At 43.2% G+C, this 17,355-nt stretch overlaps 1 protein-coding gene across 6 annotated transcripts in view; it reads right to left on the bottom strand.

Moving 5' to 3' along the window:
• The window catches only part of LOC126424756 (zinc finger protein 571-like), a 125,856-nt gene that overhangs the window by 94,805 nt on the left and 13,696 nt on the right, over positions 1–17,355 (bottom strand). For all 6 annotated transcript variants that reach the window (XR_007576207.1, XM_050087492.1, XM_050087496.1 and 3 more), the window contains exon 3: positions 6,542–6,601. Coding sequence is in view for 5 of the 6 variants with exons in the window: in XM_050087492.1 (XP_049943449.1) it covers positions 6,542–6,601 (60 nt within the window). In the remaining variant the exon portion in view is untranslated. The remainder of the gene's footprint in view (positions 1–6,541; positions 6,602–17,355) is intronic.

Below are 17,355 nucleotides of genomic sequence, written 5' to 3'. Positions count from 1 at the left end.
CCGCCAACAGCCATGACCACAAGAATATTAAAGAAGCACGAAATAACGACTATCTTTCGCGCACCGAAAAAAGTCAAAGATATACTAGGCTCAACCAAAGACCAACTGGGGCTGCAGATGCCGGGCATTTACAGTATTGAGCGCGAATGTGGGATGGAATATATCGGGCAGACACAGCGATGTATCTCCCAGTGCTGTACTGAACACATCAGGAACGTACGACTAGGACAGACAAACAAGTCCGCTGTAGCAGAACATAGCATTATCGAGGGACACACTTTCGAATTCGAAAAAATTAAGAAGCTGTGCAGTGCCAATTGTTTCTGGGACTCAATCTTCACAGAGGCAGTGGAGGTACGTCTGCACAACAATTTAGTAAACAGGGATAGCGGTTTTCAGCTCAGTGCAGCGTGGAATCCCACAATTGACAAAATACATCAGGAACACTTCGATCTGAAGACAGCGGCGTCTGCAGACAGATTGGATAGCCACCGGGTCTCAACGTCGGTCCGCGCCGTGAACCCCCCCCCCCCCCTCCCTCCCCACCACTACCGACGCAGTACCCCCTTCTGGAGGAACGTGATTGGCCGGTCTACAGTAGCGGACGACAGCCAAGCAGCTATATAGATATGCAGAACACAGCTACTGACACTTTGCCGGAAGATGATGGGTACGAAACTCATTGAAACATTGTGAGAAGACGATGTCACCACTCGGCTAATAACTCGAGAAGAATTCATCAGTGGAATACGCCGAGAAAGACTGCAATCACATGTAAGTTTCAAGAAGACTGGAAAATATATCAAAAATGCTTTCCACTGCTTTTTCAGGCAACAGACATTAAATGTCCCCCATTAGCAACAGGCCTTTCTACATCTACATACACACTCCACAAGCCAGCACATGGTGTTTGGCAGAGGGTGCCGTGTATCACTATTTGCCATTTTCTTTCCTGTTCCACCCACAACTAGAGCAAAGGAAGAATATTTATATGCCTCCATATATGCCCCAATCTTTTTAATCTTATTTTCGTGTTCCTTACATGAAATGCATGTTGGCAGCAATAGAATTGTTCTGCAGTCAGTCTCCGATGCTGTTTCCCTAAGTTTTCTCAACAGCATTCATCAAAAAGAACATTCCCTTCCCTCCTGCGATTCCCCTTTGAGTTCCCAAACGATCTTTGTATTACTTGCAATGTTGTTCAAACATCCCGGTACAAAATCTATCAGCCTGCCTCTGAATTGCTTCGATGTCTTCCTTTAATTGGACCTGGTGCAGATCCCAAATACTCGAACAGCACTCAACAATGGATCACACTCATGTCCTATATGTGGTCTCCTTTACAGATGAACCACACTTTCCTAAATTTCTTCCAATAAACTGAAGCTGACCATTTATCTTCCCCAATACAATCCTTAAATCCTCATTCCATGCCATGTTGTCTTGCAATATTACGCCCAGACATTTAATCACTGTGACTGTGTCAAACAGCACACTACTAATTCTGTATCTGAACATTATAAGTTTGTTTTTACCTGCTTATCTGCATTAACTTACATTCTTCTACATTTAGAGCTGACCAGAAAGTTTGTATTGGTCACCTTGTATCATCCTACAGTCATCCAATGAGACAGCTTCGCATACACTACAGCATAATCAGCAAACTGCAGCAGATTTCTGCCCACCCTGTCTGCCAGATCATTTATGTATATAGAGAACAACAGTGGTTGTATCACACTTTCCTGGAGCACTCCTGACAATATTTTTGGCTCTGATGAACAACTTGCAATCGAGGACAACATACTCGCCTCTGTTGCTTAAGAAGTCTTTGAGCCACTCACATATTTGGGAAACTATTCCGTATGCTTGTACTTCTGTTAACAATTGGCAGTACAGAATCGTGCACATGCCTTACTGATATCTGTCAATGAATCTTCAATAACTTTCCTCGGTTCAAAAGTTAGACCCACTGTCCGATCTGTCAGTGTTACTGCTATTTGATGCATTTTCTTTATTGTCTGTCTGAGCATTTTTACAACAAAATACATGTGGTAGTGGCAAGGCTAGAATTCTTACATCAGCAGAAGTCCAACACTGTATGTTATGCAACCTGGGTAGTGAAATTTTTGGTGTTGAATAAAAAATGTTGAGTCACATCAAAGTGCATTACACCATACAAAGAAAGTTTAATTCACGATGTAGTGATTTGCTTGGCCTCGGGTAAAGAGGTTTACAAACAAGCTTTACAACAGTCTGACCCCTCCCCATGACTGAAGTGCTACAAATTTTAAATATCACAAGTGGTGAAACTAAGTTTTCAGCAGACTTTCACATTTCACATGTGGGCCAGAGCTAAAGTGACACAGTGCAGCGAGTTTCCATGTCTAGAGATAAACAAGTTCCATACATTGACGGCCAACCAGCCACATTCTCCACAGTTCCAAGCTGGTACCAGGTGTCATCCACAGTGATACACTGTTTTCCAGTTGCCCATAAGGTTTTCCCTTGCATCCCAGATGGAAATGTCCACATTTCGAGGATGAGTATAAGCGTTTACATAAAGGTCACATTGCGGAAGTATTCCATAGCACTGCAGACACCAAGCAGTAACCCCAAGTCTGTAAAAATAAAACTGCGAACAATTTTGTTACAAACAATGATGGAAAACATTCCAGTGGCTTGTCTTGTCGATACCAGCATGTCAATCTCAGTGATAAACCAGTGGACATACTTAAGTGTGCGTACTCCATCGCTCAGAACAGTGCAATCAAAGTTGCACACAATGCCTTTTATCTGTTCAACTTTACGTGTGCACTTAAATTTCCAACAACACAACTACGCATGCACAATTTCCTCGAAATGGAGGCCATGGGAACAAGTGCATTGTTTCCCAGGGCCAGTGGAAACCTCTTGTGCTGTTGAGCACACAACACGCTGCTGAGGACCGTATGCGTCTCATTTCATAGAGTGCCGAGGTTACGCTATAAGGAAATTTATGTGCAGCAATGTCCGTTGACTCCAGACAAAGCATACAGAAATTTATAGATGATTACAGTCAACGAGAAGTCATACAGAATGCCACTTCTAAAGGTTCTTTGAATAAAAATGTGAGATGTGTTCCCCTGAGCACTGAGTATATTATTATATAAAAAGGCTCATATCACACTACTGTAAAGAATAGTATGATGTAAGTCTTTAAGCAGGAAAGAAGCAGCCTACAAATATTTGAAAACTGTGGATGAATATTCATGCTATGCTGACTTAAGGGCAAAATTGAGGAGTCTGGTCTGAACAAAAGAAATGATGAGTTATGTGTAGCTCCTCAACAACCTACTGGAAACTGAAATGGAAGAACAATGATGATGTTAAATATACAAAACTGGAAAACACAACATCTGTTCTAGTGCATTCTGGCATCTATAACGTTCCCACATTTGTTGAGTCCCAGTATGTTATTTCCATTTGAGTTCCCAAAACATCTCCATAACATCTACATGTTGTTCGAACCTGCCCCTAACAAATCTAGCTACCCACCTCTGAATTGGTTCGGTGTCTTCCTTTAATCCGAACTTGTGTGGATCCCAAACACACAAACAGAACTCAAGAACAGATCACTCTAGCATCCTATATGAGGTCTCCTTTACAAATGTACCACACTTTCCTAAAATTCTACCAATAGACGAAAGTCAGCTATCTGCCTTCCCTACCGCAATTTTCACATGCTCATTCCATTGCATATCACTTTACAACAATATGTCCACATATTTAAATGACATGATTGTATCGAGAAGGACATTACTAATGATGTAACTGAACATGGCGGGTTTGTTTTTCCAACTCCTCGGCATTAACTTACATTTTTTGGAGCTAACTGCTATTCATCACAGCAATTAGAAATTCTCTATTAAGTCATCTTGCATTATCCTACAGTAACTTATCTTCGATACCTGGCCGTACACCTCAGATTACTGCCTACCCTATCCACCAAATCATTTATGTACATAGAAAATAATTGTGGTCCTACCAAACTTCCCTTGGGCACTCCTGACAATACCCTTGTCTCTGATGAATACCCACATCAAGGACAACATACTGGGTTCTATTACTTAAGGAGCCTTTGAGTCACTCACATACCTGGGAATCCATTTTGTACACTCATACCTTCATTAACAGTTTGCAGTGGTGTACCATGTCAAATGCTTTTTGGAAATGTAAAAATATGGAACGTTCCTGCTTGAGTTATGCTCAGTGATAACATCGAAATGATTCTAGCACTATTTGCTGAACCATTTTGGCAACTGTCTGCCACAGTCATGTGATGTGGTAAGGGAAGAATATAAACAGCAGAGCAGAGATGAAAGGGGAATCATTGTAGCGCTGGTACAGTCCAGAAATGGGCAAATCCAGTGACGTAAGCAACTTTGACAAAGGAAAAAATTTTATGGCCCGACACCTAGAAAGAAGAATCGTGAAAACTGTGGTGCTGGTCAACTATTCAGATGTCACTGCAATGAGTATCTATGGAAAGTGGTTGAAGTATGTTGAAACCACCAGATGTCCGTACCTCATCACAGAATGTGAAGGTTGGAATCTTCCTGTTGTGTACATAGTTCTGCGTAGTCAGCGCGTACACAACTTTTCCAATAGAGCGCGCCCCACTAAGCACAACAGCACTGGCGCAGCGCTCATCTGTCTCCGCACTACGAGATGGCGCTGTCTTAGAGACAGACCAAATTCTGCTTCCGCCGATCCGCGTATTAATATGTAACGCAGCCAATGAGATTGCTGCTAACGTAGAACCTTTTCTCCTCGCGGATCACACTCGTGCAGTGATACCCGAACGTGCGAGGTATTATAACGAGTGTACAGACCTCCAATTAGTCAGTCTGCATCAGTTTGCATTAGTCTGTAGTCAAGTTTCAGTCTGCGCCTAATAAGATTATCATATTCCTGTACGTGAAGAGAAATGTATAGACACTTTGTCAAGTATTAGAGATATGTGAGAATAAGATTAACGTACCAAGACCAAAGGAACTTCAGATTGTCAATTGTAAACAGCACCCAGAATCAAGTTACGTAATATGTATGATTTTTATTAGTTTAATAAATGTGTGTGAAAATTATTCAAGTTCTGTTTAAAGTTGGTCACCGTCAATCTGCTACTCTAAGCGTGCAAGTGGCATTTCTATCGTCTGACCTAACGGCAGAAGATAAACACGCCACGATAAGACCACGAGACATATTGCTGACACTCGCCTACTTCGTTAGAGTGACAAGTCAAATAATCTGACGGTGTGTGTACCGAAGGTCTTACAGTACGCACATCACACTTCCCCGCTGTGTAAAGGAGGATACGCAGTGATGAGTGGTAGACCTGATGAAAGAGACAATGCTGGTGCAGATACAAGTTGGAAAACACCATTGAGAATGCAATGTTGAGTATGTGGTTTCTCAGGAGACAGCCACTACATGTTTCCATGTTGACATAGTGAAATTATCAATAATGATTCCTCTGGGCTCTGGATCATCAAAATAGGACCACACATAAATGCCCGGTTGGACGAATCACTTTTATTTTTACACCAGGTCGACGGTTATGTCCAGATACACTATTTCCTAGGCAAGTGGCCACTTGTGACACGCACCGAGCCACGAGCATAGGCCGATGGGGAACGTATCTTGCTATAGAGGACATTCACCTAGGATTTCGTGGGGCCTGCAGAAATAATTGAAAGCGTGTAGACAGCTGTGGACTATGTGAATGTGGCAGTGAACAAAATGCATCCCTTCATGTTTAACATCTTCATCAACTGACACATCGTCTTCAAGCTGCCTGTCCATGTCACTAGGCCAGAATTGTGCTACAGTGATTCGAGGAGCACAGCACCGAACTAACACTGATGGCCGCAACCAAGCAGAGCAAATCTGGGACACACTATCGTCTGCCAGCTGTCTTCATGCCCATAAACCCATAAGGGAATTGCATGACTTGTACGTGTACATCTGGTGCCACATACATCCAGAAACATACCTATGACTTGCCAAATCCACGCCACATATGAGTGCTGCTGCATTGTGTTCCAAAGGTGGGCCAACACGCTGTGAAGCAGCTGGTCATAGTGTTTTGGCTCACCTATGTGGAACAGAGTGTTTAGCTGAGACATCAAAAGTCACAGCCCAAAATGTACAAGAATCCTGTTACCACTAGGGGCTCATATGAACACTCAGGCATTATATGCATTGTTCCCAGTAGGAATAACGGTGTTATGACTCGGCCATTATTACATTAGGTTGGGTGGAGCACTATTTTATGCAAGCCACTTATGGGCTATCTGAAAGCTGCGGCCAAAGAGGAAAAGTCTTGCAACCACGGAAATCTGACAGCTTATGTTATCTCTTTTTTAATCATCCTCATATATTTATATTCCATTAAGTTTTCTCTCTTTTCTCGCTACCACAATGTAAAAGCATCCGTGAAACACACACTATTTAATTAAAAACACCACATAATATACAGGAAGAAATAGGAGGTAATACTTACAATATTCTCTTCTTTAATGAAGATCTGTTCAAATGGTTGCAGTTCAGGTTCAGTTGATATCTGCAGGTAAGAAAACACACTGAGTTCACACAGATACACAATGGGCGTAAAAATGAAATTTGTCAATCTTATATACAAGGATGTATAATTATCTTATTTTGTAAGTTGAGGCTATGTCCAGCACTTCAGCTAATGTATTTAAAAGTTGTTGTATACTACTACTAGGACTGATATACACAAACAAATATTAACTTTTCATAAATGTCAATCTCTATTACCTGGACACCAGATACTTCAAACCATTCAACAGCACCAATGTGTAATTTTCTCTTCTCCCTTACTTTAAATTGGGGTCACTGCTGGACATAAATGTGTGATACTTTACTCACTACACAAGCCCTACAATAACAGCTAATTTTTCAGTATGATGGTAATACTGTCTGTCAAATTTCTGTCTCCCTACAACAGTGCCCTATGAAACAAATTATAGTGCTGTCTAAAAATTGAAGTGCAATCTCAAATTGTTGAACTTCATTTTTTACTGAAAGCACATTTTGATCCCTATTCTACCAGTATATATTCCAATTTTACAAGTAACCACTCACAATGGAAACATATTGGATCTAATGTCAACAAATAGACCTGACTTCTTTGAGGGTGCCCATGTTGAAACTGGTATTAGTGACCAAGACACAGTTGCCACAATGATTACCAAAGTACAAAGGACAATTGAAACAAGCATAAAGATATATATGTTCAATAAACCAGATAAAAAATCAGTAATGTCAATCTCAATGAGGAACTTGAAACTTTCAGTACAGAAGACCAGGTGCATGTAAAGGAACTCTAGCTCAAGTTTAAAAGAATAGTTGATCATGCACTGGATGCCACACACCGTCAGGTGGCTTGCGGAGCATGGATGTAGATGTAGATGTAAAACAGTTCATACTGGGAGCGAACCTCCATGGTATACAGTCACTGTAAAGAAACTTCTAAAGAAACAAAGATTACTGGAAAATACATGTAAAACAAAGCACAAGGCTATAGAGAGAGAGATCTGAATGAAACACATTCGGCTGTCAAGAGAGCAATGCATGATGCTGCCTTCAGAATACTGTCAAATGACATTTCACAAAATCCAAAGAAATTCTAGTTGTATGCAAAGGCTGTTAGTGGCGCTAAAATTAGTGCCCAGTTCCTAGCGAATAAGACAGGAACTGAAATTGAGGGTAGCAAAGCAATAGCTGAAATAAATGCTTAACTCCATTTTCAAATGTTCCTTTACAAAGGAAGACCTAGGAGAATTGTCCCAATTTAATCCTCATACCACTGTAAAGATTAATGAAATATGTATAATTTCAGTGGTGTTGGAGAACAGACGAAATTGTTACAACTGAACAAAGCTCCCGGCCCCAAAGGAATCCCTGTCAGATTCTATACTGAATTTGTGGCTGAGTTAGCCCCCTTCTGACTATAATCTATCATAGATCACTAAAACAAAAACCATGCCCAGTTCTTGGAAAAAGGCACAGGTCACACTCGTCTACAAGGAGGGTACTAGAAGTGATTCACAAAACTACCCTGACACTGATTTGTTGTAGAATATTAGAACATATTCTGAGCTCAAACCTAATGAGGTATCTTGAACAGAATGACTTCCTCAATGCCAACCAGCACAATTTTCGAAAACATCGATCAAGTGAAAGCCAAATCCCACTTTTCTCACATGACATACTGAAAGCTTTGGATCTAAACAACCAAGTAGATGCTGTGTTTCTTTATTTTCAAAAAGCATTTGACAAAGTACCGCACCTACGCTTCTTGTCATACGATCGTATGGTGTATCAAGTGAAATGTGTGACTGGAGTGAGGACTTTTTGGTAGAGGGGCACAGCATGTTATCTCGGATGGAGAGTCATCGTCAGATGTAGGTTGGTTTGGGGTATAATGGAACCAAACTACAGGGTCATCAGACCCTTTGTCCCCATGGAAACAAGTGTCAACTTAAAAAAAAAATTCCAAAAGGAGTCGGGGAAAGTAAGAGGGCATAAAACTAATGAGGAACCACACCAAAAGAGAAAACGAAAGAAGCAATCCAAAAGGGGAAACCGTACGCTAAGCAAAGAAAGAGTGATGAAGAGGGAAAATGGAGGGAGAGTGGAGGCCTAGGAGAGAAGGCCAGGTACCCAAATAAAATGTAAAACTAAATCAGCCATTGAGGCATTGTTGCCCAACACCGTAGAAAGGTTAAAAGGCTGCCGCATAGTGGCTAAAATTGGGCAGTCTGACAAGATGTGGACGACAGTCGTATGGGAGCCACAGTTACACTGCCATGGGTGCTCACAGCAGAGAAGGTGACCATTCACCTTTGTCTTTTCCCTGTGTGTGTTCATCTCGCCTTGTCTCTTAGGCTGGAGATTTTAGTGTGTTGCAGTGTGGCTCGCATGGAAGACCGCCACACATTCGTTGTCTCCTTGATAACACGGAGTTTATTTGGTGTATTGCGGGTGCACCATTCAGTATCCCAGAGCGCGAAAACTTTACAGTGGGAGACTGAACAGAGATTAGTCTCTGGCAGGTCAATCTCCAGAGTTGGTTTTGCCGGTAGCCTTTTTGGCCAGGCTGTCAGCAAGTTAATTGCCCGGAATCTCAACGTGTCCCGGGGTCAAGATTTAGGTGACTGAATGTCCACTGTTGCCGAGGGCATAAACAGACTCTTAGATAGTCATTATAAAAGGATGTCGAGGGAAGCACTGGTTGAGAGCTTGTAGGCTGCTTAAGGAGTCACTACAGATGACAAAGATTGGCGCAGGAGCAGATATGCCCAAGAGCGTGATAGATGGCTACCACTCTGCAGTGAAAACACTGCAGCCATCCGGCAAGGAGTGCTGCTGTACAGTATGTCCAATGTGAGCGTAAGTGAAGCCAACAAGACCATATGACCATTGATCCATCTTTCTGAGCCCTGGAACTTGTCGAGAAGAGAGAAAAATTGCCACCTGAGAGCCTCAGGTGGAATTGAGCCTTTTGGGCCTTGCTATAGGTCCAGATGAAGCTGTGAGCAAGGCATGGACCCACAGGAAAGGTGTTAGAGGGAAAGCATCAAGTTTGGTATGAAGTGACTGGACACGGACGGCAAGGGTATTTCCAGAACTGGGCCGCTGTTGCGGAAGATCAATTGCTGTGTTAGGGAAAAGATGATGGTAATTTGGATGGTGAGACACACTATGAATGTGTGTGGTGTAATTTGTGAGCAGTAGTTGCTGCCAGGGCTGCAATGGAGGAACACCAGCTTCCACGAGGAGGCTGTTCACTGGGTACATTCAGAAAACTCCGGTCACAAGTCGAACTCCTCAGTGGTGGCCAGGGTCCAGCAGATGCAGTGTGGAGGGTGATGCTGAACCATACACCAGGCTCCCTTAGTCAATACGAGGCTGTACGAGGGCTTTGTACAGCTGCAGCATCCCAGTCAGTGTGGCTCAGGCATCGCGTAATATTAAGATGCCACCAACACTTGTCCTTAAGCTGACGAAGATGGGGAAGCCGAGTTAAGCAGGTGTCAAAAGCGTCAAAAGCGGGAAGTCTCCACTAGATCAAGTAGTCGGTCATCGAGGTGAAGTTCAGGATGGGACGGACAGTACGATGACAATGGAAGTGCATGACGGAAGTCTTGGTGGCCGAAAACTGAAAGTCGTCAGTGAGGTCCATGACTGCACCTTCTATATGGCTCCATGCAGGCAGCATTCAGCCACACCAATAGAAGAGAAGCAGGAGAAAACACAAAAATTGTCAGCATATAGGACGGATGATACTGAGGACCCTACTACTAGTGCGAGACCACTGATGGCAACTCAAAAGAGTGGGATACTTGCGTCAGAGCCCTTGTGTGTGTGGGGGTGAACTGGGGGAAGCACCGATGCGAACTCTGAAAGTGTGGAGCAACAAGAAGTTCCATATGAAAATCGGGAGTGGGCCCCAGAGACTCCACTTGTGCAGAGTAGTGAGGATATTATGTCACCAAGAGGTACTGTAGGCCTTTATCATGTCAAAAGACAGCAAAAAGGTGTTGTTGCCGGGAAACGACTGATCGAATAGCAGACTCCAGGTGGACCAAGTTGTCGGTGGTGGAGTGCACTTGGCGAAAACCACTCTGGGACAGAGCCAGAGGGCCCTGCAACTCAAGGAGCCAACACAACTGGTGGCTCACCATATATTTGAGCAGCTCGCATAGAACGTTGGTGAGGATGATAGCTAAACACATCTAGCGAGTTCTTACCAGAGTTTAGAACAGGAGTGATGATCCTTACTTGCCATTGAAATGGGAATTCACCATCACTCCAGATGCAATTGGAGACGGCAAGAAAGTAGTGCTGATAATCTGCTAACAGTTTTTGGGAATGGATGCAATCTGGGTCAGGGGAGATGTCAGAACAGTCGGCAAGGGCACTGAGAAATCCCCACTCACTGAAGGGAGTATTATATGGCTCAGGATGGTGTGGAGCAAAAGATAGTGTTGTTGTTCTACCCACTGTTTGAGGAGACCAAAGGTGGGGTGGTAATTCTCAGACACAGAGGTGTGAGCATAATGCTCGGCAAGACACTCTGTGATTACTTGTGGATCAACAGATACAGCTCCATGTGTAGAAATTCCAAGTACACCTGCAGGTGTATGATAGCCATAAAGTCATTGGAGCTTGGTCCAAACTGGAGAAGGACAGATCTGTGTTTCAATGGTGGGGACACAGCATTCCAAACACACCTGCTTCCATCATCTAATGAGTAGGTGGACCTGGGCACAGAGCCATTTGAAGCAATGAGGTTCTCCAGGGGTGGATGATGGTTACGACATTGGAGGGCCCATCTACAGTCTCTAATGGCTGCAGCTATTTCCAGCAACCACCAAGGCAATGACTTCCACCGAGGACAACCTGAGGTACAGTGGATTGCCAAGTCAGCTCCGGCAACAATGATAGTAGTGATGATGTGGATCATCTCATCGATGGTGCGATGCAATGGAGACTAAACGGTAACAGCGGAGGTGAAAGCGTATCAGTCAGACTTGGTAAGAGCCGATCGCAGCAAGTATCCAGACGAGTGATGCTGGGGTAGGGACAAGAAGAGTGGAAAGTGGTCAGTACCACACAAGTTGTTATGAGCTCTCCAGCGGACAGACGGGAGACGGTCAGGACTGCAAACTGAGAGCTCAATGGCCGAGTATGTGCCATGTACCACACTAAAATGTGTGGGGGCACCTGTACTTAGGAAGTGAAGGTCGAGTTGAGTTATTAGGTCCCCGACATGTTTACCACAGCCAGTAACCTTGGTTCCAGCCCACAAAGGGTTATGGGCGATAATATCACCCAGAAGTAGGAAAGGTGGCAGGAGTTGGGAAATTAGTGCAACCAATACAGGAGGTGGCACTTCACCATCTGGAGAAAGGTAGATGTTACAGATGGTAATTTCCTGCATTGTTCTCATCCGGGCAGCCACAGCTTTGTAAGGTGTTTGAAGGGGGTTACAGGTTCACTACAAAAAGAGGGAAAGTCATAGATACAAACTCCACCTGAAAGTCTGTCACAGTCACTATGTTTTTCATAGTACCCTCGATAGCCACGAACGGCGGAGGACCGCACTGTGAGAAACCAGGTTTCCTGAAGGGCAATGCAAGAAGCAGGTGTAATGCTCAAGAGTTGTCATAACTAAGCCAGGTGGGAGAAAAAACTGCCACAGTTCCACTGAGTACAACGCTTTCTGGAGTCAAGAAAGGCACGAAGTGACCAAGGAAGCAGGTTACACCTCAGCATCATCTGCTGCCACTGGTTGAGTATTTGTATCCGTTGTTGTTACGGGTGAGGCGTCTGAAAGATCCAGGTCCTCGGGAGACGCTAAAATCTCCACCTCGTCCTCAGATACAGAACTGGTAGGGACTGGTGGTGTTGGGGGTACAGGAGAGTCCTGTTTCTAAGCAGACTACTTCTCTGTTTGCTTGACCTCCCACTTCTGTTTAAGGGCTTGCTGGGAGGACTTCTCCAAAGTAGCTTCAGCATGGAGGAAGAGTGTGAAGCCCTTCATTCCCTTCATTCAGCAGCTTGTGGCTCTTTCAGCAGCTGGCAAGTGTCCACTGTGGCATTAGTGGAGACCATGGAAGGGAGGGTCCCAAGGGACCCCTTCCATGCGAGAGGAACCAGAGGCAACTGTGGCCTCTCCAGCTTTGGGGAGGGGACCGATGCCCCTGATGTTTGGGGGGCGGGGGGGGGGGGGGGGGATGTATTGCTGCCAAACTAGGTGCTTTGGGAGCAACAGGACAGATGTATTTGGACACAGAGGACCCACTCTATGCTGCAGAGATCTCAGGAGTACCGTCGCATGTGAGGGTGATATAGACATAGCTATAGCAGATGTAGATGCCAAGTGAATGGGGTGCAACCATTTTACATTTAGCGTCTTGGTAAGTCAGATGGTCCAGGGTCTTGTACTTCACAATTTTCCTTTCCTGTTCGAGAACTGTGCAGTCTGGTGAGCAGGCACTATTTAGGGTCATACCTGTCAGCATTATATTCTAACTTTCCCTTCTTAGAGACTGCTGGCACCATTCGATCACCAGCAGGAGAAGACCTGGTCCGCTTCATCACAGGACATCGGCCCTGATGCCACCCACTCCGATCAGGGGCTCTCCCCACGGGTGACACTCAGCCACAGCAAAGGCCACCTGGCACGATGGCTGTTGCTGGGAGTCCCGATGCTGCAAGAAGATGGGCATCTACTCCTTGGCATACACGAGGAGTTAGCAGCTCAGGCCTCAGCAGTGTGATCCCTGTGTTGTCATGGGGCTACCACCAAACGGGAACATGATGGCCCAATCACAACAAACTGGCTACCGTGCTGGATACTGGGTGCAGAGAAATCCAGTATTGTCGTGGGAGCAAAAGAAACAGCAGGGAATGGAAGAAGGCAACGTAACTCGGAAGGTGTCCTTGCCCAAATAGGTGAACTGCGGGTGTAGTTACAGTGCCATGACAGTAAGAGGAGCAGAAGGTTTAATGGCAAGATGGATATCTGTGATGCACCACATAAGATGTCCTTCCCCACATGGCCCACACTTTGGTAGAATTTTGAAAGTGTGAGGTTGAGCCCTTAGAGGAGACCAGAACTTATTAGACCGAAAAGTTGGAGGCTCCTCTTAGTCGCCTCTTAAGCATCGTCAGATGTAGAAGTAACTTCAGGTGTGCCCTAGGGAAGTATGTTGGGACCCTTGGTGTTCATATTGTATATTAATCTCCTTGCAGACAATATTACTAGTAAAATTGGGCTTTTTGCAGATGATGCAGTTATCTATAATGAAGTACAATGTGCAAGAAGCTTCATAAATATTCAGTCAGCTCTTGATAAGATTTCAACATGGTGCAGAGATTGGCAACTTTCTCTAAATGTTTAGAAATGTATAATTTTGCACTTCACAAAACTAAAAAACATAGTATCCTATGACTACAATATCAATGAGTCACTGCTGGAATCACCAACTCTTACGAGTAGTACATTGATGTAACACTTTGTAGGGATATGAGATGGAATGATTACACAGGTTCTGTTGTGAGTAAACCAAGTGGTAGAATACTGGGGAAGAGCAATCGTCTATAAAAGAATCTGCTTACAAATCACTTGTATGATCCGTCCTAAAATATTGCTCATGTGGGACCTGTACAAGATAGGACTAACAGGGGATATTGAACGTATGCAGAGAAGGGTAGCATGCATGGTCACGTGTTAGTTTAATCCATGGGAGAGTGTCACAGATACTGAAGGAACTGAATGACAGACTCTTGAAGATAGATGGTAATTATCCCAAGAAAGTGTATTAACAAAGTTTAAGAACTGGCTTTAAATGATTATGCAAGGAAGATACAACAACTCCCCTACATATCACTCACATAGTGATCTTGAGGATAAGATTAGAATAATTACTGCATGCACGGAGGCATTCAAACATTCTTTCTTCTCACACTCCATACATGAATGGAACAGGATGAAAACCTAATACTGGTACAATGGGACATACCCTCCGCCATGCAACTCACAGGGTTTGCAGAGTATAGATGTAGATGCAAAAGCCCATTTCTTCATGTACTTATTTTTTTAATGATGTTCTATATTGATTGTGTGTGGACACCTATTATTTGGATTTATGATAAGAAGAAACCTGGTTTCCTAGACAACCCATTCCCCTATGGTTTCACTGATCAGATCAACTGACCTCAGTTTCACATTCCCATTCAGGTGTATGTCCTGCTCAGCAAAATCCCATCTATTGATAGTCCCAACTGATTTCAGTGTAACATGCCTGAACTTTAATGAGGCACTGACTACAACAATAGAATAATTGCACTGTAGCATTAATTTTTGCTAGTGTTGTTGTTGTGGTTGTTATCAGTCCGAAGACTGGTTTACGCAGCTCTCCATGCTATTCTATCCTGAGCAAGTCCTCTTCATCTCCGTATAACAACCGCAACCCACATCCATTTGAACCTGCTTACTGTACTCATCTCTTGGGCTTTCTGTGAAATGTTCACCCCCAACACTTCCCTTCAACATCAAATTCACGATTCCTAGATGTCTTAGAAAGCATCCTATCAACCGATCCCTTTTTTTAGTCAAGTTATGCCACAAATTTCTTTCCTCCCCAGTTTTACTCAATACCTCCTCGACAGTTATGCAATCTACCCATCTAATCTTCAGCATTCCTCTGTAGCACCATATTCTAAAACTGTCTTTGCTAGTCTAAACTGTGTATCTTCCACATTTTGCTTCTGTGCAAGACTAAATTACAGACAAATGCCTCGCAAAAAGACTTCCTACCACTTAAATTAATATTCCATGTTAACAGGTTTTTCTTCTTCAGAAATGATTTTCTTACCACTGGCTTTCTACATTCTTTCTACTTCAACTATTGTAAGTTATTTTATCACCCAAATAACAAAACTTTACTGCTATCATCAGTGTATTATTTTCTTATCTAAATCCCTCACCATCACCTTATATAATCTGACTACATTCCATTATCCTTTTTACTTTTGTTAATGTTCATTTTATATCCTCTTTTCAAGACACTGTCCCTTCTGTTTAACTGTTCTTCCAAGTCCTTTGGCATCTCTGAGTATTACATCATCATAAACCTCAAAGTTTTTATTGCACATCATCATAAACCTCAAAGTTTTTATTGCTTCTTACTGAACTTTAATTCTTGCTCCAAATGTTTATTTGATTTCCTTTACTGCTTGCTCACTGTATGGATTGAATAACATTAGGGATAGGCTACAACCCTGTCTTATTCCCTTCTCAGCCACTGCTACCTTTTCATACCCTAGATTCTTGCAGTTGCCGTCCAGTTTCCGTACAAGTTGTAAATAACTTTTTGTTTCCTGTATTTTACTCCTGCTACCTTCAGAAATTTAAAGTGTGTTTGCTGGGTACTGGCTTTCCATCTGCGCTCTTGAAATTTATGAAGGCATTTTTCTTTTCTCCAAAGGCTCTTTCTACTAAATAAACCAATTTTTTTCTGTTTAGGGGAATTTTACAGATATTCAACTAATAGATATTGTTTACATGTAACAGACACCAGATGATAATGCTAAACTTTCACTCTGTGGTGGTATAGATATTGTAATGAAACTTATCAACAGGTTATAGCTTTGCAATGAGTCAAACCGAGACCTATGTTTTGCAGGTGCAAGTCTTTCACTATCTGATCTAGCGAAGCACAGAAGAACAATGCCATAATATGTTTAGCCGCAAACTTTCTTAATGAGGAGGTATTGAATAGAATTGGGGAGAAGAGGAGCTTGTGGCACAACTTGACTAGAAGAAGGGATCGGTTGGTAGGACATGTTCTGAGACATCGAGGGATCACCAATTTAGTATTGGAGGGCAGCGTGGAGGGTAAAAATCGTAGTGGGAGACCAAGAGATGAATACACTAAGCAGATTCAGAAGGATGTAGGCTGCAGTAGGTACTCAGAGATGAAGAAGCTTGCACAGGATAGAGTAGCATGGAGAGCTGCATCAAACCAGTCTCAGGACTGAAGACCACAACAACAACAACAACAACAACAACATGGTTATACAGGCAGCAAGGCTCAATATTTCTGCAACGGACTTCCTATGACTTGTCAAGACCGTGCCATACCGAGTTGCCGCACTGTGTCGGGCAAAAGACAATCCGACACAATATTAGCAAGTATCCTATGACTTTTGTCACCCTCGTGTAATTCAAACAACCAGAGTGTGTTGGAAGTTGCCCAGATGGAAATCTTGGATGAAGAAAAAGAAGGGAATGCTGAAAGGAATATACATAAAGGCAATACAAATGAAATAGGAATATACATAAAGGCAATACAAATGAAATGAACTCTAATGCAGTACAGCAGAAAGGGAAGAGGAAGGAAATAAAGATGAGTTGGGAGATACGATACTGTGTGAAGGATTTGACAGGAAACTGGCAACCTATGTCAAAACAATGCTGCTGGAGTAGATGACACTCCCTCAGATTTATTAAAATGTGGGGGAGAGCCAGCCATAACAATACTATTCCACCTCTTGCACAAGACAGCCAATGACAGACTGCACTCTAGCAAGTAGCAGGAGCCACACTGCCGCTCTGTAAACCTGACGTGTGCAAGTCAGAAACGAGCTAGTGAGTGTCTCACGTGCAATCGGTGCTGTCATTTGTGTTACAGTTCAGTTCATAGTTTATTCTGGCTTTGTTGTTGTTAGTGTTTATTTGCTTCTGTTTCCTTTTAAACAATGTCCAGAGCAATCAGT

Source organism: Schistocerca serialis, chromosome 10 (genome assembly GCF_023864345.2).
Source record: "Schistocerca serialis cubense isolate TAMUIC-IGC-003099 chromosome 10, iqSchSeri2.2, whole genome shotgun sequence".
In the NCBI taxonomy this organism is placed as follows: domain Eukaryota; kingdom Metazoa; phylum Arthropoda; class Insecta; order Orthoptera; family Acrididae; genus Schistocerca; species Schistocerca serialis.
Note: the sequence above shows the minus strand (reverse complement) of the source record. Positions and strands in the feature narration are given on the sequence as shown.